At 38.7% G+C, this 22245-nt stretch overlaps 2 protein-coding genes across 5 annotated transcripts in view; one reads left to right on the top strand and one right to left on the bottom strand.

Moving 5' to 3' along the window:
• LOC147572042 (uncharacterized) overlaps positions 1 to 22245 on the bottom strand; it is a 46785-nt gene that overhangs the window by 24074 nt on the left and 466 nt on the right. The window contains exon 3 of the mRNA XM_086695167.1: positions 17671 to 17787. Coding sequence (XP_086551293.1) covers positions 17671 to 17787 — 117 coding nt within the window. The remainder of the gene's footprint in view (positions 1 to 17670; positions 17788 to 22245) is intronic.
• Positions 155 to 22245, top strand: part of ZFHX4 (zinc finger homeobox 4) — a 183769-nt gene continuing 161678 nt past the window's right edge. For 2 of the 4 annotated variants that reach the window (XM_086695718.1, XM_086695714.1), the window contains exon 1: positions 157 to 663. The gene's annotated coding sequence lies outside the window, so the exon portion shown is untranslated. Of the gene's footprint in view, positions 664 to 2834; positions 3040 to 22245 lie in introns of those variants that run through there. The other 2 variants (XM_086695717.1, XM_086695716.1) reach the window with 2 other exon arrangements.

The following is a 22245-nucleotide window of genomic DNA, read 5'->3' as shown; positions in this document are numbered from 1 at the left end:
TCTAATGAAGTTTGGGAGTCGCGCGCGCAGGGGCGCGTGGGGTGCGAGCCCCGGAGGCCCCCATCCCCTGCCCTGTCCGCGGTCGCAGCGTCCCAGGCTCCCGCCGCAGCGCTCCGAGCCTTGGAAGCCGCTCGGCTCCCGGGCTGCTCCGAGTCCGGGCTGCGCGTCATTTGCAGTCTGGGGAATGTTGATCACCTCACTAATTACACCTCTCTCTCCCCCCCTCTCCCTCTCCCTCTCCCTCACTCTCCTCTCTCATTCCCAGAGTGCATATCGGGAATAGACACACAAAGACATGCGCACTCAACTTAATCAGCCATTTTTTTAAACAGGGCTAAAACGATAATAATTAGCAGAATAAAGACATATCGGATTTTCATTTCCTTTCCTCCTTTTCCCAACCCCTTCACAACCAAACAGCGAGACCGCGGTCGGCACATGCTTTAACTCCTCCCGGACCCCCGAGGACCGCTCCATGCCCCCCACTTTCTGCTTCAGCGTTTTTATTTTCACCCAATAAAGTTCGAGGATTATTTTTTTATTTTTTTTATTTTTTTTTAAATGAACCCTCTCGTTTTACTTGGATGTGATCAGCTGTAAGTAAAATAAAAGCAAAACAAAAAAGAGGCGAAGATCGAGTAGGAACTGCAGGGGAAATGGAAAGTAAGTTTTTTCTTTAACTTTTATTGAGTAGTTTGTGTTAAATTTAGGTCGAGTATCGATTATCTTTCCAGCCTGATCTTGCACAATCTTTGATATTTCGCTCCCTCTCTCTCCCTCTCCGCCTCTCTCCCTCTCTGCCCCTAGCTCGCTCGCTCTCGCTCGCTCTCGCACACATCCCCTCATCCCGACCATCTCTTCCGCTCTGCCCCCCTTTTCTATCTCTTTCCCCCTTTTTTTTGGCTCAAGGATTTGCTCCGCTGCAAGAGGGAGGGGGCACTGAGGGACCTGATTTTCCACTTTCTTTGGGGGGGGGGGGGGGGCTGCGTTTTTGGGATTTAACTTTTGGATTCAGTGGCGGATCATCCACGTTCGGCCGAGCAGTTTTCTCTCCTTTTTTTCCTGTCTTTTCGGGTTCTGTCTCCACTGCGAGCCTGTGGCGTTCTCGTGGCGCGGGGAAGCTGTCAGCTCCGCAGCGGCGCGGGCACTGCCAGGGGTGCCCGGTCGCCCCGCGCCCCCGCAGCCCGGTCGGGATGGCCCTTTCTTCTCACTCATCCTCCCAAAGTTTGGACTTTGGGCGGCGGGGCTTGGAGTCCCTCTCCCCCCTACTCTGTCCCTGCTCTACCCGCCCCCCCCCCCCCCTTATTCAGCTTCGTTCTTCTTCCTCCTCTTACCACCCCCACCCTTGCCTCTCTCAAGTTCCCCGAAGGGCGCTTAGCGCGCGGGACTGGCGGAGGACCCGGGGTCCGAACGCCTCGGGCAGGGGGGTCCAGGGGGCCGGGGCGCTAGCTGGGGCTGGGGCTGCAGGTAGACCCCCGCCGGCCGGCGCGGGCGGCGGGCACCGCCGAGGGCTGCTCGCGGCGGCACGGGCGGCGCAGACTCGGGCGCTGGCGAAAGGGAGGCAGGTCCGTTAGGAGGCGGGAACGCCGGGCCTCGGGGCCAGGGACCCGGGAGGCGGCAGCAGCTCTCGCCCGGCGCTCTCGCTGCTGGGTGTGTGTTAGACCAGGGATAGATGCCAGCGGCTCGGGGTCAAGAATCTTTCCTTTCCTTTTGGCAAAGGGTGTGTGTGTGTGTGTGTGTGTGTGTGTGTGTGTGTGTGTGTGTATGTGTGTGTATTGGGGGGCTGTGGCCGCTGTGAGAACTGATTTATTCCCTGGCCCCCCAAGGAGGTTCCATGTCTACAAACGAACTTCACCTTCTTCGCCTCTCTCCGCATCAAGTGCGCCTTCCGGCCGGGAGCAGCTAAGGGAAGAGGGGCTGGAATGCGTCGGGTCTCGCCTTCCTCCTACTTCTATTTCACACCCTCCTCCCCCCGCCCCCCCCCCATTCTTTCTGCTCGTTTCTGTTAGAAAAAAATAATAAAATTTCTCATGGAATTGTATAAAGTTTCGCTGCCGATGCCCAAGTTACTGAGGGTTACCCATCCTGTCCCCCTTCCCCCACGGAAGACGGTGCACTGGTTTGTATTTCTTTTGTTACCTGTGATCCGGGCGGGGGGCTCCTTTCGCGGCTCGGGCTGGGGTCCGGCCCGGAGAGGAGGCTCCGGTGGGCGCCTTTGGCCGCGACTCCTCACTTCCGCGCGGTTCTGCTGAGATCTTAGCTACCGTTCGGTGAGACACTCTCCTTGTAGGTACCAAAGGTTCAGATCGCAAACACGGACCCCCCCCCCCCACCCCGACCCCTACACACACATACATACACACTCACACTCAACACGTACTCACAGACACACACGTTCTCCCTACTCCCCCCCCACCTCCAGCCCCCACCTTGCCTTTCCCCTCCCCCCTTCCAAAAAAAAGCACATACACAACAACAACACCCCCCCCCCAAACCAAACAAAAACCCAAAGACAAGTTCACTGGCGGAAGATGGTGGATTGACACTGACTCAGACAGAGGCAGGTTCACCAGGAAATCTGGCGGTCCCGATTTCTGACAGTTGCATTTCCTCTCCTTGAGTCCTCCCCCCCCCCTTTTTAATAACTCTGTTCCATGTTTAATCAAGGATCATGTAGATGGCAAAAGGAGAGACAGAGAGAGAGGAGAGAGAGGAGAGAGGAAGAGAGAGGAGAGAGAGACAAGAGACAGAAGGAGGGTTCTTTTTTTTTTTTTTTTTTTTTTTTTTTTTTTTTTTTTTTATTGTGTTCTCCTGGATTTTCAGTGGCTTGATCCCTATAAACGTGGAGTGGTTAAAGCTCATATGTAGTATTATATTTTTAGTTGGGTGGATGGATGGAAGAGTCAGGGAGAGGCTGCGGCTGCCGCTGCCTTTTCGGGTGTTGCTTAGATTAAGGCTGAGACTTGGCTGCGATTGGGACGCGACAGTGACACGGGCATCGATCGCTTCCATTGAGAGCAATGCAAAAACACAGCCCGGGTATGTAACACTCTCGGTGCCATCAACATTTGTTTTACTTTATATTTACTGGCAAAACTGACAGAGCAAGCTCAGACTTTCTTTCTTTCTTTCTTTCTTTTTTCCCCTCTTTTTTCTAACTGAAGAATAAAAAACAATTGTGCATAGGAGTTGTTGGAAATGATGGTTTAAATACAACAGAAAGGAGATATTTGGAATTATTTCACCACCTCTGTGACTGATTGTGTTTTAGAGTTTTTCTTCTCCACAGAGGAGCATATTACAGAAAATGAAGGTTTTCTTTTTTCCTTCCTGGTCTTAAAAAGAGAAAATCCTTAAGGGAATATTTGATAGTTTTCAACGTTTGCGGTTTCAATCAGCAGGAAGGCACACAAAAATAAAAGATGGCTAGCCAGCTGTTTTAACCTCTTGCACCTGGCTTCAAGGTTTATATAGTTATTTTTTAATGGTTTTAATATTTATGGCATAAACTGAGGCGAGAGCATCACTGTGTATTTATTCAATAGCCGGTTGCTTTTGGATTAAAAAAAAGTAAAGTCATATTTGAGTGTTTTCATTTTTATGGCAATGAAGATAGAGCCAATGAAATATGGGGGAAATACCATAAATCTGAAAAGTGAAATGTACCTAAGGAACAAAGAAAGGTCAGGTAAACCAGCTGTGTAAGTCAAAGCAATAGCACCAACTGTGGGGTTAGACAGGGAGACTGGGCTCTGGGTCTAGGAAGTGAAAGTTGCCACTAAAAGTTAAAAATGAAGGAACCATGTTCAGCTCTATTGTACTCTTTCGCAGATTTTAGTAGATGAGCCCAAATCTGTTCATTAATTTTGAGCTAGTTGGATTATTTTTAAAGATGCTGCACCAGCAAAGGAAAGCATAAAGGATGCTGAGAAAATCGCTGTTTAATATTGCAGAATTTACTGCTTTCATTCTGACCATGAGCCTAAATTTACACAATGAAATTTGATTATCTCTAATAACAATATTAGATCCTCCACTGGATGGATGAGAATTGGGGTGGTTTTGTTGATTGCAAGGGTTTAATGTTGCATTTCAGAATCTGATGTGGTTTGGCCTCCCTTCCATTAACTGGAAAACCCCTGAGGTTTTACAATTATTTCTTAAAGATAATACATTTAAGATTGCATTGGTAGGCTGAAGAAAAGTCATAAAGGCAAGAAGGGAAGCCCTTAATAACTCTTGAGATTCAGACATGTTCAGCAGTTAGATTGGCTCTGACTTCACCAAGGGTCGACAATGTGTCATTTCCACGAAGCCAAATTGCCCTCTGCCTATATGATATTAATGTGCAAATCAATATTTCAGGGATTAAATTTCCCTTCTTCATTTTTTATGGTTTCTACCTCAATAAGTCTCAAGTCTATTAGAAGAGGCTGGATGATTTAAAATCTTTCACTGCAGAATGGCTTGTCGTAGTCTTGTTTCACAGACCATTTTAGGATTTTCGTTATAAAGACTAAGGGCATCCTAAGGAAGTTGTGTGGTAGTATAAAGGCATGCTCAATAGCATAAAGCCCTTGTTCGATTAGTAGCTAAGAGGTATTGGAAATATAATATATATGTTTATGCAACACACACACACATTCTGCTGCTTTAAAAATATTATGTTAATCACCTATTGATTTATTTCAAAATCAATTGAAGTTCCTTTCTTATTAGTGATTTGTTCAGCATTCTTGAGGACTGTGTTAATTTCCTTAAGGAGTATGCATGAATTGGCTTGGTGTGAAAGTATTTGGGAGGGATTTTCACTTAGCAGTATTTTCCTAAGAAATATTTCCAGAAACCACTGTTTGTAAGAGTAATAATCAAGTGTTGTCATCTGCATACATTGTTGTCATAGCTATCATTGCATTTTGTGGCTGAATGATTTAGCTGATAACTGTTAAAGGAGGCCTTCTCCAGTTCATTGTACATTTATTTCCAGTACTTAGTGGGCACAATGTTTCTTTTAACCCTCTTGGAGAAACACATTTGTAAAAGAAAATATGAGATTTGATTGGAAATAATACAAAGCAGAAATTTGGGAGGTCAAAAAAAAAAAAAGATTGTGACTTTATCACATAATCTTGGGAAGGCCTACTGTCTATCATTTGGTGGTGGTTTATAGTCTAAAACCATCTGGACCAAGTTCCGCACAGCTGCACGAATTTCATATGTGATAGAACATTTTTTCCATTCAGTGTGAAATGTTCCTTCCTAAAAAACGTACACCAGACTCGCTTAATTTAGTCTGTTAAAAGAAATGCACATGAAAAAGGACAAAAGGCTCTTTAATCTCTGCAAGCTGTTTGTTTTTCTTCAAGATTCCTGTCTGTTTGGGTTTGAAAAGTCATGTTTATTGAGGGGATGATTCTGAGGTGTGACATTAAAATAATATATGATTTTTGGACTGGTGGCCACGCTCCTGCTTAATTTGCAGAACTACTTTTTATGCCTGTCAAAACATAGAGTTAATCTATCCTTATTTACAATTAATCTCAATAAAATTAATCTTAACTATGCTTTATTCAGTGGCTTAAAATATCTAATTATATTCAATTAACTGCTGTCATAGTAATTAACATTGCTTAATTGCCTCTGCATATATTTATGTAAAGCTCATTAGGTGCTGATGCTCCCTTTTCCTTTTCTACTTGCCATTTTTGCTGTTGTCAAACCATTTTCATCTCCCAAGGTTCCACAATGTCAGTGAGAGCAAATTCTTAACATTTTCTTGACATGGATGTTATTGCTTTTCTATGAGAAGATACTCGTTATAAGTCTTTAAAGACTAATCCACTCCCCCTTTTCCCTCATTTCTGGTCCCTACCACACTCACAAAATATTTTCTGTCATTGTTGCTAGAAATATGAGAAGCCAGGTTAAGCTTTGTGTTTATAAACGAGGAGCCTTTCTGTGTCTGCCTAGGGGCTGTACCCACAGGCAGAGTTTCTATCCTCTCAGACCATTCTAAGGGTTAAAGACTTGGCCAAGGTTCAAACTGAAAAGCGCCCAGGGAAAGTGCATGTGAATATGTACAAGTTTCATGTAATTAGTGCTTAATTATATTAACATATGCAAATTGTCAACTTAGGAGCTTGTTGAGCTGGCAAAGATCAGCTAGGCACAATTGCTGTATTGTTCTGAAACAATAATGGATTTCAAGTTGGATTGTGGAAACACATAACTAGCTATCTAATTTAACTCATACCATGGTGAAATTTCATTAGTCTCCATGGAGACTGGTTTAATTGTGCTGACTAATGTTCTGGGCTGCAGAATGTCCTAAAAAGAAAGCGTTGTTTGCCTAATCCACCTTACAATGACACTTGTTTGTACATGTTTCCCTTGTGTGAGAATTTGCATATGCAAATAAATAGTTTCTCTGCCCCATTTGTCATGGCTGTTCATTACCCATGAAGAGGACATTGTTACCAGGCTGTTACTGAGTCTCCCAAGACAGGATAGTGTCAACCAGTCCAGCTACATTCTTTCATAATTTGTTTCTGATTAATAGACCAGAGTGAGTCTCAGTCTCTTTGGGCATCTGCAAAGGGAAGGTCAGTTCTGTCACAGAAAAGAGTTTCTGCAGTATGCTGGGGGACTTTTTCTTCTTCCGATCATTCTCCTTTTCTCCATTCATTGGTTAACACAGTCATATTTAAAATAACGTATTCTTGTCCTAAGAATGCCTCTACTCATAATCTCTAGTTTCCTAAAGCAAAAAGATAGGAAAAGAAAGGAGATTCTGTTATTGGAATATTAATCCTGTTTTTGACAGAAAGGTAAACTGATATAATTGCTTTTCAGTTGAAGGAATGGGGGTTTATACAAGTGTGAAAGCATCGGAAAAGGATTAGCATTTTTTTGCATAATGAAAAGCTCTGTTGAATAGGGTTCTGAATGGCTGACTGAATGACTGAGATGAAAGAAGATGAAAATGCTGGCCCCTCTTTCTTTCTGCCTATGCTCTGCTCTCTCTAAAGTTATGTTTGTCCAGGACTTGAGAAAACAAGCAGGGGCTCAGATTTCAGCAACTTATAAGGTGCCCTGTGTTCTCATCGTCACTGGGAAGTACTATGTATGACAATTGTGCAGCTAGAGGATGATAAACAGGGGTTTGTATGTAGCAGAGTTTTCAGAAACATGCGAGCCTCGCCAAATATTGACTATTGGGCGTCACGAATTCCCAGCACTTTGCTGTCGAAAACAGTTACTTCAGAGGTGGCCACGAGAGTGGTGTGGATATTTAATTTATGTTGATGGACTATATGGTGTTCCTCCACCACCCCCGTAGGCTATAAATAGCTCTCAATAGGTAGAATGCTTCGTTTGGGAAAGAGCTGTGTGTCCTCACTTGTGGCAATGTTAAGTGTTTTAAGTGGCCCGTCAGCTCTTGTGGTTGGGAGGGGTTCGTCGACCAGGATACAGAGTTATTTTCTGAGGATTTCATTCATCTTCCTGTTGCCTTGTAGGTATATGGTGCATTTCATTTTGAGCTAAGTCCTTTATAAAGTGTCTAAGTATTGTATGTTCGATCTCGGAGACGTTTGCAGTAAGGTTTTCTCTTGTCACTAGTTAGAGTTGTAACCAGTTATCAGTTGACAACATGGTCAGGGCTCCCTCTTAATGATGTTTCTTCAACCATAATTAGGGCAGTTAAAATACTGTAAGTGTTGAGACACCTTCAAAGGTGGGAATTGATTCTTTTGTACATATGTAAAACAAATTCAGTGGGGATAATTATTTATAGGTATACATTTTAAACATGCTCTTTCCGGTTTGGGGGTCACCACAGATGAGCCATGGAAAGCTGCCCCAGAGCAGGACTGAAAGATTCCACCAGAGGTTAACCTAACTTGTTTTCTTCCCAGAATGTAGAAGGTCTGTCGGCCTCATCACACTTTAGCAGTTCAGTTGCTGAGGTACTATTAAGATGGTTACATGGAAACTTGGGAAATCAGAAGTGTTTTCACGTAAATTAAAGGATAAGGGTTGCCTCTTGAGTACAGAATATTGTAAAGGAAAAGTGTTTGATCTTTGTTATATAAAGTCACCAAAATTCTTTACTAGAGTCCTTTTAAAAATTTGTCAAGAAATTCTGGATTGTTTCAGAAACTTTTATGGTTAACTTTATGATATGCTTGCAAAAAGTCTTAAAAGAACAAAAAAAATCCACATGGAGGCTATTTTACATGCAGAAGGGCTTATTAAGGTATTTCCATAAGAAAAATGTGTTAATTTAAAAAATAAATTCATTTATATTTTAAGACATTGTTAACCAAGCACCATGTGTTGTAACTGGCAGCTTTCCAGCCACCATGGAAGTGGATCACACATGGGTTAATAGTAGCTTATGTGATGTCTGCATTCTTAGGAAATGGGCAAAAGCCCAGGGTATTCTGATATCAAGATTTTAGGAATCAGACAGAAAGCAGAATATATGTTTATATGTGAACAGATGGACACATGTGAGAACTAAAAGTGCACAATTTCTCTTGGCACTTGTTTTCGTTATCCCTGATGATATAACCAAGATCTTAGTGCACTCACAGTCTTTGATGGCTAAGGACGAAATGGTCTTTTAATGAGGGCTCAATGGCATTATTTTCTTGCATAAGGATTGTGCCCCTGTGATCTTGCTGGATTTGATGTTCTGTTAATTCCCTAGTTTCAGAGGTTCACAAGTTGCCTTGAAAGTTTGATATGGTTTCACGTTTGACATACAATCCTCAGTCCAGGAATGGCTGCTCTCCACTCCCCTACTCTCTTAAAGGTTTGTGACTGAAATAAAATATTTGCCATTTTGAGCTATTTTTGAATGTATGCACACAACTTAAAAACGGCTGACACTGAAGTCCTATTTGGCAAGCAACTTATCTCTGATATAATTAGCCACTTTAACATTCTGGAGATTGAAAAAATAAACAAACAACATTTAAGAATTGGGCAGCTTGACTTGGTTAATATGTCATAATGCCCTGATGGTCCAAGACAAGTCCCGAGTAGGTGTTTTAGTCATTCAGGTCAGGAGTTCACACACCAGCATCATGTATTTAGGTGACTGATCATTCCTCATGTTTGCTTGTCCTGGGGATACAACAGTGCACAGTTGATAATTTCTGAATGGTACGCGCTATAACACATACCTCTGACGACAGAGTTTATAGGTTCTATTGTGTTCTAGCTATAAAAACAGAGAGCATTCTGCAAGTATTTACTCAGTCCTAAATCATTTTAACCAGGGAAAATTGACTTTTCCGTTAAAATATGCATTTTATAACTGTCCATAAAATTCTTTTCCTTCACTGTAAAGAAGAAAGGAAATCCATAGCTTTAACAATGGTTAAAATACAAAAACATGTGAGCTGGTGTGTGCCACCTGGTTGTACTGTTAAGAACAAAACAAAACAAAACAAAACAAAACTTGGTAAGAAGGAAGTTTATGGAGAATCTTAAAATTCGCATGCTTGAAAGAGTAAATTGAAGAAGCCCAATCTTTTCCCAAAGTACCTTCATTAAACCTGAAAGGCTTTCTTAATGCGGATTCTCTAAAATACAGTTCTTAGTACTTTTTTCCATACAGTTAGGAATAGTGCAAGTAATACTTAAAATTTTATGAGCCTACTGCTCAATTGAGAACGAGTCATATCTTTGGTTTAGTATATACAAACTAGGAGTGTGTATAAAGACACGTACACACCCGCCCACCCTCTTTCCATGTCGCTGTCTCTCTTTCCTTTTTAGATGTAGATGTATTCCTAAGGGTAGCCTGTGAAATTTTCTCTCTGTACACTAAATTCCTTTCATTTTCTAAGAGCTGGCCAACATGACCACAACAGAAAATAACAGGTAGGTTTGTAAGGCAACTGGAAACTATCAAGATGCTAAAGCCTGAGAATACCCTAGAGTTATTCAGTGCAGCCAGCTCATTTTAAAATATGGGATATTGAATTCAGGAGAAATGATCGTTGAATTACCAAGCAAGGTAGGAAAATGTCAGGACAAGAATTCAGATATCCCAACTCCAGGACCAGTGGTCACACAGCTATATTGGCTGCTTGGAAAAGGGTTTGTTATGTGACTGAATGGGTCTTGGAAATAGAGAAGAAAAGGAAAATGTGTGGTGCAGACAAATCCAAGTACAAGTTCACTCTGGATGGTATCTTATCACTGTGACTGTAAACATATTTTTGGGTTAATTAGGAGGTCAGACTTGAATGGTCCAGATGAGTTTATGATTCATAAGAGTACTGATGACCTCAGTGACTTAAAATGTATGCTTAATAATCATGTACATGGTGTTTTGAAGAATGAGATTCCTATTCTGTGTAGGGAAAGTAAATGAAGACAGGGCTGTGATATTTTAAAGACAGCATAGTGCAGAGAGAATGACAGTAAAAAACAGACATTCTTTTGACTCTGTTTACTTTGGATTCCTCTTTAAATGAGTTTATTTTGACTTAGGCTTTAGATGTTTGAAAATCCACTCCGTTTTTGACCACTCAGTGACCATTAGGAATTGTGTTACAGCTATGAGACACCTGAATTAAATTCTTATAATGGATCGTCTTATCCAAATGATTTAACCTTTCTAAGCCTCAATGTCCTCATTTGTATCTCAGAGTTGTTGTAGAGATTACATAACATTAAAGTGTTGTGAACATCAAAATAAGTAAATGTGACAGGGCCCGATACCCTATGTTCCCTTTTTCTTTATTTTCAATAGCTGGTTTTGATGTAATACTCAACTGAACAGGATTTGATAAAGCAAGTCTACATAGGTCTTGTGAGTACAGATGCCCTCTCTCTTACAACAGATGCAAGTAGAAACTGGGAAACGGGTATGCATAAAAGGTGTATTCTTATCGACACATACCTAGATGACATCTAGGAGGACCGTCCTACACCTCTACCACTCCATCATCATGGGTTGTTTTGGCTTGGAGGGCTTTTAGACGTTTAATGCATTTCTGGGTCTTTTTCTAAGAAGCAAATTAGAACAGGAATCGTTTTTAAATAATTCAGACCTTATTCTATCTACATGAACTCAAGATTCCAGACTGTCCATTATATGCAATAATAGACGATACCACAGTGTTTATTTCAGTCTTGTTGACCCAGCCTGTTTGAAAGCCTTTGAATTAGAGGATTTCCAAAAACTGGATTAGATGCCATAGAAATACCTTTCCATGTTTTTGGTATTTTGATATTTTGATACACAACGAAAGGAGTATAGATACTATGACATTGGCACCCTGTTGATCAAGATTCATACCCACTTAGAGAAGAGATCCAATTACTAATAATCCAGTAATACTGTACAAACCTTAAACCTTTCAATTTTCTTGAGGGATTTTATAGCCAACTTATGAGACTGCAGGCTTATCTGTTGTTGGAGGACATCACAATCCTTTATCTTTTTGTAATAATGCATTATTCATTAGAGGAGTACCCAGGTTCAAAGATGATAAGATTCATGACAAGGGTTAATAAATTTATAATACAATTTTTGGACTATCTAAAAACAAAAATCTATTTATATTATGGACTTTCTTTTTAAAATTCATAATAATTTCCCATTGTGATACATATAAGATTCATTTAAAATTATTATTTGTATTGTTATGGGAAATGTAAGTGTACTTGGATCATAAGTTTTCAGCTTTGAGTTTGCTTTGTGCTTAATGTGTGTGGCTCAAAATCTTTGTTAAAATTTTTCTTAAACACAAAATGTGTGCCTTGCCTGTATTCTGGTCATTTATAACTGGCCCTGGACTTGATAAGAAATACATTAATATAAAGCTAAGCCTTTATTGAGTACTGATAAGGAAATGATACATTTCACTGAAAGAAAAACAGTTAGCATCTCAGCATTTTTCATGATGCTTATTTAAGTGTTTCCTCCAAATAAATTTCAGCCTCCATGAGGGCAGCAACCATACCTGTTTAATCACTGTATTGTGGGGGACATTATTGGCAAATCCTTGGTGCTTAATAAAATGTCTGTTGAATGAATGAAAAAATGAATAATAGTTCATTAAAAATGTACACAGAAAGCTTCAGTTTACTATTCTACTGGAATCTGCCTCTCTTCTTGAGATCTTCTTGAAAAGAAATAAGCAACCTTGAAAACATCTGGGTTTGTCTTGGAAAACTCCATAGGGAACACTATCTTCAATGCAATCTGAATGGGTTTTTCTAGCAGAGCCATAGATTGTTGCAGTCAGAAGGGATGTAGCATAATCATCTTGTTTAACCCATAAGGAAACTGAAGCTCAGAGAAATTCCTGGGAAACATCACATAGTTACAGAGCCTCGCTGATCAGATCTAATGTGTATGTGCCCTTCTGCAGATCATTTCGTATTTTTCACCTTAGTGGAATTAGCTGCTGCCATATGTAAAGAGTCTATAATATTAATGTGAGAATAATTTCTGTTATGTTGGAGATATTTTCATTTGTGGAATTTTTCCAAGCAAAGGAAGGCTTTTCAGCTGGTACAATTTCTGTGATGACCACAGCACAAGCTGACTGCTCTGGGATTTTAAAGTTAAGCTGCTTGAGATAGGACAAGAATTGCTTGAAAGGTGAAAACTTGCAGGAAAAATGGGGTGGGTCATTTAGTTCTTGAAATGAAGCAGGGTGCAGATTAGGAATCATTATGGTTTGCCAGAAGTCCCTGGTCATAGAAGCCTGTTTAAGTGCTCACTGTCAACAAGGAAATCATGGGCAGCACTTACAGTGGCTCACCTCTGATTTATTCATAAACCTCACACGAGCACTTGGCTTTGTTCTTGCTCTAGTAAGGGGGACTGATGCCAATAAGAACAGGAATAAAGAGCTCCTTGCATGGTCCAAGAGTGAATAGCACTTTACCTCAAAGCCTGACCTCCTTTCCTGAGGTCTGTTATGCTACAGTTGACTCTGATTGGCTGTGTGTTCTCAGATGAAATGAGAGAAGAGGTTATAACAAGTATCTACTCTGTAAACTCCATAGTATACATAACAAGAACTACATAACTGGAACTTGGGTTCTAACTTAACCTAAAGGTTGTGATATTTATGCTAAATGGAAAGGCTTCCTTTTCCCCTCTCCTTTGCAACTTGAAAAGTTTCACATTTAATAGTAGGTGGAAAAATACTGCTTCCTTCTAATTGAAGAATACAATGATCTTGGAGTGAAATGGGCTTTGACAATCCCTTTCCCCATTAAAATGAATTTAGAGAGATTTCATAACATGGGAAATTAAGGGTTCAGGAATAAAATACGTACTACACTGGGAGAAAAATAAAGACCTGGGCTTGCAGATTGATTAGCCATGTTTATCTGAGAAGCTTTATTTGTGCCAACTTACAAGTGACGCTGTGCTCCAGCCACCCATGTTGAAGAGAAGGGACCTTTAAGAGACGGTCAGCTGGCTGGTTTGCACTGGGGCAGAGGTTGAGTAGAGTTACTTAAATCCCCAGAGCGACATTTAGTTAATGCTAGTCTTTTTTTCCCCTCCCCTGATCCTGTCCACTTTGGCTACTCTTTTCTCCTTTTGATGAAGTTGGTCTCTTACTACTTAAAGCGCATATATTTACACAAAAATTTCCTCAAATTTTCACAACACATTAACCCAGAAGAGCCATATTAGGAGATGGTGATGAGAGTTAATGATATATCTTTAGATAAAGCCATCCTCCCATGCAATCACATCAGAGTCATCAGCTCATTTGTCATGGCTGAAGTGAAAATGTCAGGACCAATGAGTGTATGAGTGCTGAAGGGGGCTAAAGGGCTTTTGGAGAGAGACATTTTTGTGCTGGGAGTCAGCCATGGCTTAGATTTAGCTCCAGGGAAATATTGGGATTAGCCAGCACTGTGTACAAATCCTTAGCATAACAGAATTAGTTGGGAAGCTGGAGAGGTGGGGTCATGAGTACGGGTGTATTTCTAGACTTATGCTCTAGGATGCAGGCCGGGAACTATGGAAAAGAGTGAGGTGACATAACCGTTATTTTAAGGGATGTGTTTCATTCAGGTTCATTGATTTCAGCAAGATTGAAGCCCTGGATTTGAAGGACATCAAGGAAAGACTTGCAATAACATACACTAAATATGTATATATGACTTTCGTTTTAAATTTGGCTGCACTAAAAAAAAAAATTGATCTTAACGTCTGAAAGCTTTTGGGGGAGATAATATTTGGGTACACAAAGATAAGATTCAGGCACAATGTACTTTTGAATAGTATTTTAAAGTCGAAGTTAATGCTTCATTTAAGTAACAGTAATTATGGTGAAATACTTGTTGCGTTGTTGAATTTACCCAAGACTAAGAACCTAAACTTCCTTTACACAGACTTCATTCCGAAACTTTAATTGAAAAGTAACTTATTTTCTTTGGCTACAAAAGTTCTTATCTTTGATAGACCAATACTAGCAGATTTATTTCATTTTGAATCCAGTGAACTGTTCTCTTTCAGATAATGCACCCATACAACCTTTTCTTGTTTAATTCGATTGATTTACAGTGTTAAAGTGAAATAATCTGATACCTGTTTCCTGCCCTTTGAGTATTTGTCGTCAAAGAAGCTGATTAGTTTTTCCCCCAGCTCTTTAGCTGTTTTAAATGTATAATTATCATTGCATGTCATTTGATAGCTGCACTAATTGCTGCCAACTATTGTCTGTTTGCACTTAATGCTGAAACCTGATCAACATCCTGCTTTGGTTGATGTTTGGTGGTAAACTTTAATTAACTCTTATTGCATTGAAGAAGAGTTCAGGCTTGGTGCTAACTAATCATTTACCTTCATTATGTCCTGACAGCTCCACTTGTTCTTGGTCCTAATAGATACACCAGTCAGTAAATAAACCTGCAAACCTCATGCCTTATAGTTGCTCCACACTGGTATTTTGCTACCTAAAGTATAAGATAATTGGGCCCAGATAATTATTTAGTTAGTTTAGTATCTCTAGTTCTGCAGACACTAATCTTAATTGCCTCTTTCATGCTGGACAATTTCATTTTAATAGAAACTGTAGATTTGAGATAACATTATTCCTTCAACATGGTTCCTATGAACATGCATCTTTTGAATCAATACAATTAAGCTTGTCTCCTGTTGGAATTCTTGTCATTATTTTTCCTGAAATACTTTTCCTGTAATGATATTGAAGTTAAAGTAATCAGGTTACCAGCAGATCATGTAAAATTCAACTCAAAATTGCTGGCTGCTTGATTTTAATTTGTCTGACATCAAGTTTGTTTGAAAAGGGATAATATGTGGGTAAACCAAGGAGCTTATAATTATGGTTGACGTTTGTTTGTTTATAATGAAATCTAATTAAAGTTCATACATTTAAAACACAAAAGTTAATTACTGAATTGCTCACTTCACTTATGGACAGCAGTCAAATTAACTTTCAGGCCAAACACACACACACACACACACACACACACACGCACGCATGCACGCACGCGCACACACACACACACAAACAAACAAAGGGCTCTTCATAATAGAAATAAAATAACCAACTAATCTTAAGGATCAAACATAAATTTGCCAATATTTCATCCAGAAGAAAACTTGGCATTCCACTTATGTTCTCTAGTATGTTAGTCCTATGTGGTTTATAATATAAAGTGACTTAAAGTATTTACAAAGCGGTATAAAAAGAGACTTGTATTTTGTAGACTCTAGGAGTATTGTATAATAAGAGGTACTTGGTAGTGATTTTAAAATTTATGCATATAACTTTATTCATTAAAACTATTTTAAAATCATTGAAATCATTGCTCAGAGAATAAGAATGTTTGCTGGAATACCTGACCTGTAATTAGCTTTATAAAGATAATTATGGTAGGTTTAGCCTGCAAAGAATGACATTTTTTTTTAAAGTAAGAATGTACTCACTTTATTACACTTGCTGTTACATTTGTTATGAGATCATATTCTTGGGAATCATGAAATACAGATAATTATACAATTGTTTTTCTTTTAAGTACTTAAGTATCAGTAGTTCAATAATGCATTTTATATAATAGATAAAGAAGGAGAAAATACATGTACATGTTAGAATATACTATCTTCATATTGTACATGAGATAAATATATGTGTGGAATGTTTTTCACTAGTCTGGTAAATCTCTTTTTGGAGCCAAATATTCAATGGTTATATATACCTTTATAAAACAAATTATGGTAAGTTTTTTAAATGCTACTATGTGACAATTTAAAATCATTATCAAGTAAATAATCTTAGATTATGTGTAAGCCAGAGAGATTAGTCAATTACATTTTAAGGACTAGAAATATAAACAAAAACATGGCAAAATGATTTATAATTTTCTAAAAATGATTGACACAGTCTATGTTTTTCCAAGGAAAACTAAAAGGACTCCCTGTTTAAGCTTTATATTTAGAAGTGGTATTTACTTGAACTTTCAGATATAGTAGGGATCGAGGGAGAGGAGTATGAGAAGGGAAAGTGATTCTGTCTATTATTGAGATGCTTTACAAAATTGAGTGTAATTTACATAACTGTTTAATATTTTCAGAAATTATATTTATATGTATACTAAGACAACACATGCTTGATTTGTAGATTAACATTCATTTAGGGAAGAAAAATGAAAAGTATCATATAGTCATTTAACTCTAATCCTACTTTGCATATTTGAGAAAAAGGGAAGATGAATAATACTTAAGTATTGCTGGGTAACTGGCACTCAGATGTACCTTTTTCTTCTATAAGGAAAGGGGGGAAAAGCTAGTATATTGTCATAGTATTGGCAAACAACAGCTTTCTAGTAATGCTTTAGCTGATTAGGACATCCTTACCCTTTAATGAAGCAATCACTACAAAGCTCCAATGTCAGCTGGAATACTAGCAAAACAGTATCAAAGAAAGAATCAGAAAGAGGCACTGAACATAATTACAGTTCATGTGCTTGTCTCACACCAATGCAAACTATTCCTTTTCAATTAGAAAGACTAAGAAAATTAGAAATCAACGAGATTGGTTGGAAGTACCAAAGTTTGTTTACAGAGGATAACTAAAGTATTGAGTCCATCTTGCTCACTGATTATGAAATTTTCCCGAAGCAAACAAATAAAATGAGTCATATAATAGTGTAATTTGGTTAAGGAGAGATTATTGATTTCTCTCTAAGGAAAGTAGCTGGAGTTTGATTAAAGTTGTGAAGAAAACTGAGTAAAATTCCTATTTCCCACAACTAAACAAATTAAGAACTGTTGGACTCATAGGCAAACTGTACCTTTTCTTTTTAGTTCTCCAACACATATGCTTAATGATAGGTAATTGTCATATAAAGTCCATGTAAGTTTAGAGATGTGAGAGGGAATGAGAAAAAATGAGGGGGGAGTAGAGGAGAGGAAGAGCTAGCATGGGAGGCAGAAGAACCGTAAGTGTCAATCACAAGGGTCCTGCTTGTAGAGTAGGAAATAAATCTGCATTGAACAGCTAATTTAGACTTTAATGAGGAAAATAAGGGGAAATGACTTAGTTGACTCGCACACTCAGGTTTGTTTTTGTAAACTCTCCCTCCTTAAAAATTTGCTTGTTTTAAATGCTTAATACATTTGGTTACATCCTTCTATTCAAACTTAATTACCTTCTCCCCTTTGTCGTGACATGGGTGGAAAGTTTTTGCCGTGTCAGAAGAGGTCGTCACACATTCTTTTGCAGTTCTCTTCATTAATTCCTTCTTGCAGAAGCATTTTCTCTCGTGCTGGGAAGGTAGAAGGGTGTAACAGAAGAGCCCTGAAACATCAGCAGGAAGCTCTAAGCTGGTTAATGCAGTATAATTGTCTGGACATAGACTGGTCTTTGTTTGTGTGGTTCACTCCGAATCAGCTGTAATTAACTCCAGAGTGTTTCCAGATTGCCAGCAAAGAAAAATTACAGCTTTTCTGTTTTAAATTGTAAAGCTCACAAACATTAACTATGCAGATTGCTTTTACTTTGATATATTTCTATCCTGCAAGAAAAAAAAAAAAAAGGCTCGTTCGGCTCCCCCCCACCCCACACCTCAAAAAAATGTGCTTTTGTTAAGTTATTTGATTTAGTGTCTATTGAAACATAATGGCTCCTTAGTAGTTGGATTTGAAGTCTTTATACTTAATATTTCAATCCTTTGACATCGTCGTATTTGCCTTCCTTCTTGCTAACGTTTTTAATACTGCAATGGGAAACAAGTTATGTAATGTTGAATGAAATACTAAACATATACTAAAATAAGCAAATTGCAGAGAAAGCTGCCTAAAGAAAGCCACCAGCGCCAAGGGAAAAGGCTGAGATCAAAGATGTATTCTGACGTAAATGGTGCTGCCACACAGGTACTTTACCTGTGTTTTGATATATATCAAAAGACAGACTAAGAGAGAAGGGCAATTTCACTACCTTCTTCTCCTGGTCAGGACACCACGCCCTTTTAAAAGCCTCTGTACAGTAGTTTGTAATTATGAATTCCAACATGGGCAAAAATGAGGTAGCGGTGTGAGCTAATACACCCTAGTACACAAAAGATCTGTCAGCAACTGATGCAAAAAAAAAAAAGTCCAGCCAAAAATCTTTTTTTTTCTTCCTTCTGAATTTAACAATAAGGAATTTAAGCCTCAATGTGGCTTTAGCAACCAAAGAAAAGAAGCTCTTGGTGTCTGCATAATACCACTTTGATGGATTTTTTTTCATCAGTTCTCTGTACGTGGCAACAAATAAACAAGTATAATTATACTTGTGAAGGTCTATTCATTGCTTTGTCAGGATTAGATATATGTGCCGTTTTCACACTGCGCCTCTCTTTTGTCTTTGCCTAACTCACTATGACATATTGATAGAGGATTTGGAATGGGGAAAAGGCCACAGCAGAGACAGTGATGACCTTTTGGAAACTTGATATAATTCAAGGATCTTTCTTTCTTTCTTTCTTTCTTTCTTTCTTTCTTTCTTTCTTTCTTTCTTTCCTTTTTCTTTTCTTTTTTTTTCTTTTTCTTTTTTTTTTTAGGATTTGTAACTTGTTACCAAATTCTCTTGTAAGTGGACAACTTTTAACCCGTTTAAAATGGAGTAAATAAAGACTCAAAGTCCTATGAGGTGGCTGAAGAGCAGAGGAGAATAAAAACAATAGACTAAGGGGCGCATTGGTCTTCTTTCCCAGCACTTAGCAGAGTGGCTAACCTAGCATTCCTTTCCCATTATTCTGTCCTCTTGATCAGATCACGTTCTTTTTAATCATTTCACAAGCACTGTCTCACTGGACCGTAGAGGAGGGCTGGGACAATCTCAATTAAAAAAAAAAAAAAGAAAGAGGTAAAACTGGCCTCTCTGATTTTGGGTTCTAATGGGAACTCTGCTTGCTGAATGCAAAGGAATTCTTCTATTGTTCAGAAAGCACCCCCTTTCATTAGCCAGGCTCCTTGTAGGTGGGTTTGGTCATTTAGCAGAGCTGAGTTTAGGCAGCAGTGACTGCAGGACGAAAGCAAGGCAGAGCGAGCAATAAAAGTTCTTTTTCTGCATATTGTCCATTAGTTCCGAAAAAGGGATTTACATGATCAAAGTCACTGATCTTGTGAATTAGTGAGAATACCAAAAAATGTGTACACATATTCTAAGCAGACCAGCAGGTATGTATTGTTCTGAATTTAGCATTAAAATTATATTAGGTTTTCTATTTGGGATTTCTTGAGGACTTTGGTGATTTTTAAGGAATAGAATGCTTGGCAGTCGACAACAGAAATTGGTAAAGACTGAAAAGAAACCAGCTTAAATGGTGAAGCAGCTTTTATAGTGAGTTTACTTGTTATGCAGTCATTTTGAAATGAATTAGGTGGTTTAAGCTAAATGGTTGTCTTTGTGGTCTTTTTACTGGGACTTCTAAAACTTTAGTATAAATTTCCTACATGGGTCACAATGATCTAAGAAAGATCTTGTCTGACACTGAGGGCAATGAAATTACTTAGCATCATATTCAGTGTCACTGTATATACTAATCTAAATAACTTTTTAACTGTACAAACTAAAGTGATTCCATCAAAATATACTGGTGAACATTGCCATGGTCATAGTCAATAGCTGCAAATTTTAAAAATCAGGTAATATGTTATTCAGCTGTGTCAATCTAGATAGGTTTGCTATGGTTGCTTTTGGAATGAAATGTAAATTTGATTGCATAAAAGACTTATTATGTACTTGATTCAGTTTCTGATTAATGTGTAGCTTATTGAGAAGAAATTGATAGGCAGTTTCCTATAAAATTATGTGGGAGTATTGTAACAAAATGTGTCGTACTGCTTTGACCTGTGATGGATTCTTGAGGGTAGTTTTCATAATTTTTTTTCACATAGCAATAATGTTGTTACATTTTTGAAAGTTACTTCTGGCTCTATTAAGATAAAATAAAAAGGCAGGATCTACTTTGTATAGAGAAATGTTGAGGTGATACATTGCAGAGTTCATTCGGCAACTGGCCAAAATTCTGAACTACAGATTGTATACAACTTATTTGAAGTGCATTCAGCTAGTGTGTAATAGTCCTAGCAAGTGTTTCTGTAGGCTGAGATCTGTTGTAGGGCTACAGGTCAAACAGAAATAAAACAATTATAAAAATATAGCTTAGAAAATCCTTTACAACACCATAAAGTGGGAACTTTTCTTACTTTTGTAATCAAAGTGACTCTTCTTCCATATACCAGCCTAAGTTACCTTATTATAGGAAAAAAAAAAAAAAACCCTCCCTGGGTTTTCGAACTTGTCATTTTAATCCAGGATCATTAATTCAGTATTATTTACCACTCTGCTTCCACTCCAACTCTCTAGTCTCTTCCTGACTTCCTCATTTCCTTCAGTCTAGCAGGGGATTATATTTTAGGCATTTTGGCTGCCTTCAGTATGTATACATTGTTTGTGCACACTTGGTAACTGCAAAGGTAAACATTAATGTTTGTGGACTAATTAGAAAATTATTAGTTTTTCATGCTTATGGTTATCAGATTATTTCAGTGGGTTTTAAAAGCTGCATGCATGCCATGAGGATAATTAACCTGGAGCTCATCAATGATTAAAATTACACACTAAGCTTTGTGATGTTTGATTTGTGAGCAATTAGAGTGTCATTTTAACCATTGCAGATACCAAAACGAATTTTGATTTCATTTTTCATCTATGTAGATCTTTTGATGTATTTTAAACTGATCACTTCCTCTCTGATTTAGTAGACAAGGTTAAATTTGATTACAGTAAAGACAGTATTAAGAACTTATCCTTCATACTAACTATGCCAGTGACCTTCAGTGATGTCTTTCTTTTGTAAGAGCTTTTTAAAAGGATTTTCTAAAATACTTAGTAATATTGGTGAGCCCAGAGTTTTGTTTTCTTCTTATATCTCTGCCACTATGAAGTCTGTGCAATAGAATGTAGGAGGGTGAGGGGCATCCAAGGTAAGGCATGTCTGTCTCACACAATATAATATGTAATGTAATAGAGCAATGTCAACCTTTCTTGTTTCAGAAATTGTCAGCACATGTGAAAGTTGGTACTTTTAAATTCAGGGGCTGTTTGCTTTGAAGTTATGAGCCCCTTCAATGTTAAGATTTGAACCAAGATTGCCTACCTGTTTCATAAAATCAAGACAGTACCTATGTCATAGGCTGAAAATAAATACTAAAGTTTCAGACCACTCAACTGTTGTGTACAGTGCCATCATTCTGCAAATGGAGAGATCTGCAGGGACTCAGAGAAGCTTAAGCTGTAATCAAGCTGCTGTTACAGTAGCTGAGGGTTGCAGACATACACACACAGGAGGAAAATGCATTTTCACCAATATATGCCCAACTTTTCCCTGGTACCTTACCCTGCTGCCAGAAACTGATATGACCTTACAGAGTGCATCCTGTTCTCAACAAAGGGAATTTATGGTCTGAGATGCTGCCTGAAAAAAAAAAAAAGAGACAAAACCAAAAACTAAAAATTTTTTTTTAAATGATTGAAGGATTTTCATCAGTAGTGCTTGCGTAGGATTTGTTAAGCCAGGGGAGATGTTGATTGAGGCAGTGGTTGAGAGATGGGCAACTCACCAGGATTGATAACATCAAACTGGTATTTGAAATGGTGTTCATTACGTATTGCAGTGAAAAAACTGAGTGAATGCGATTGTCCCCTAGGATGATAGCACTGGTTGCAGTAAATGTTA

Source organism: Puma concolor, chromosome F2, assembly GCF_028749965.1.
Source record: "Puma concolor isolate L17-30 chromosome F2, mPumCon1.1.hap2, whole genome shotgun sequence".
Lineage (NCBI taxonomy): Eukaryota > Metazoa > Chordata > Mammalia > Carnivora > Felidae > Puma > Puma concolor.
Note: the sequence above shows the minus strand (reverse complement) of the source record. Positions and strands in the feature narration are given on the sequence as shown.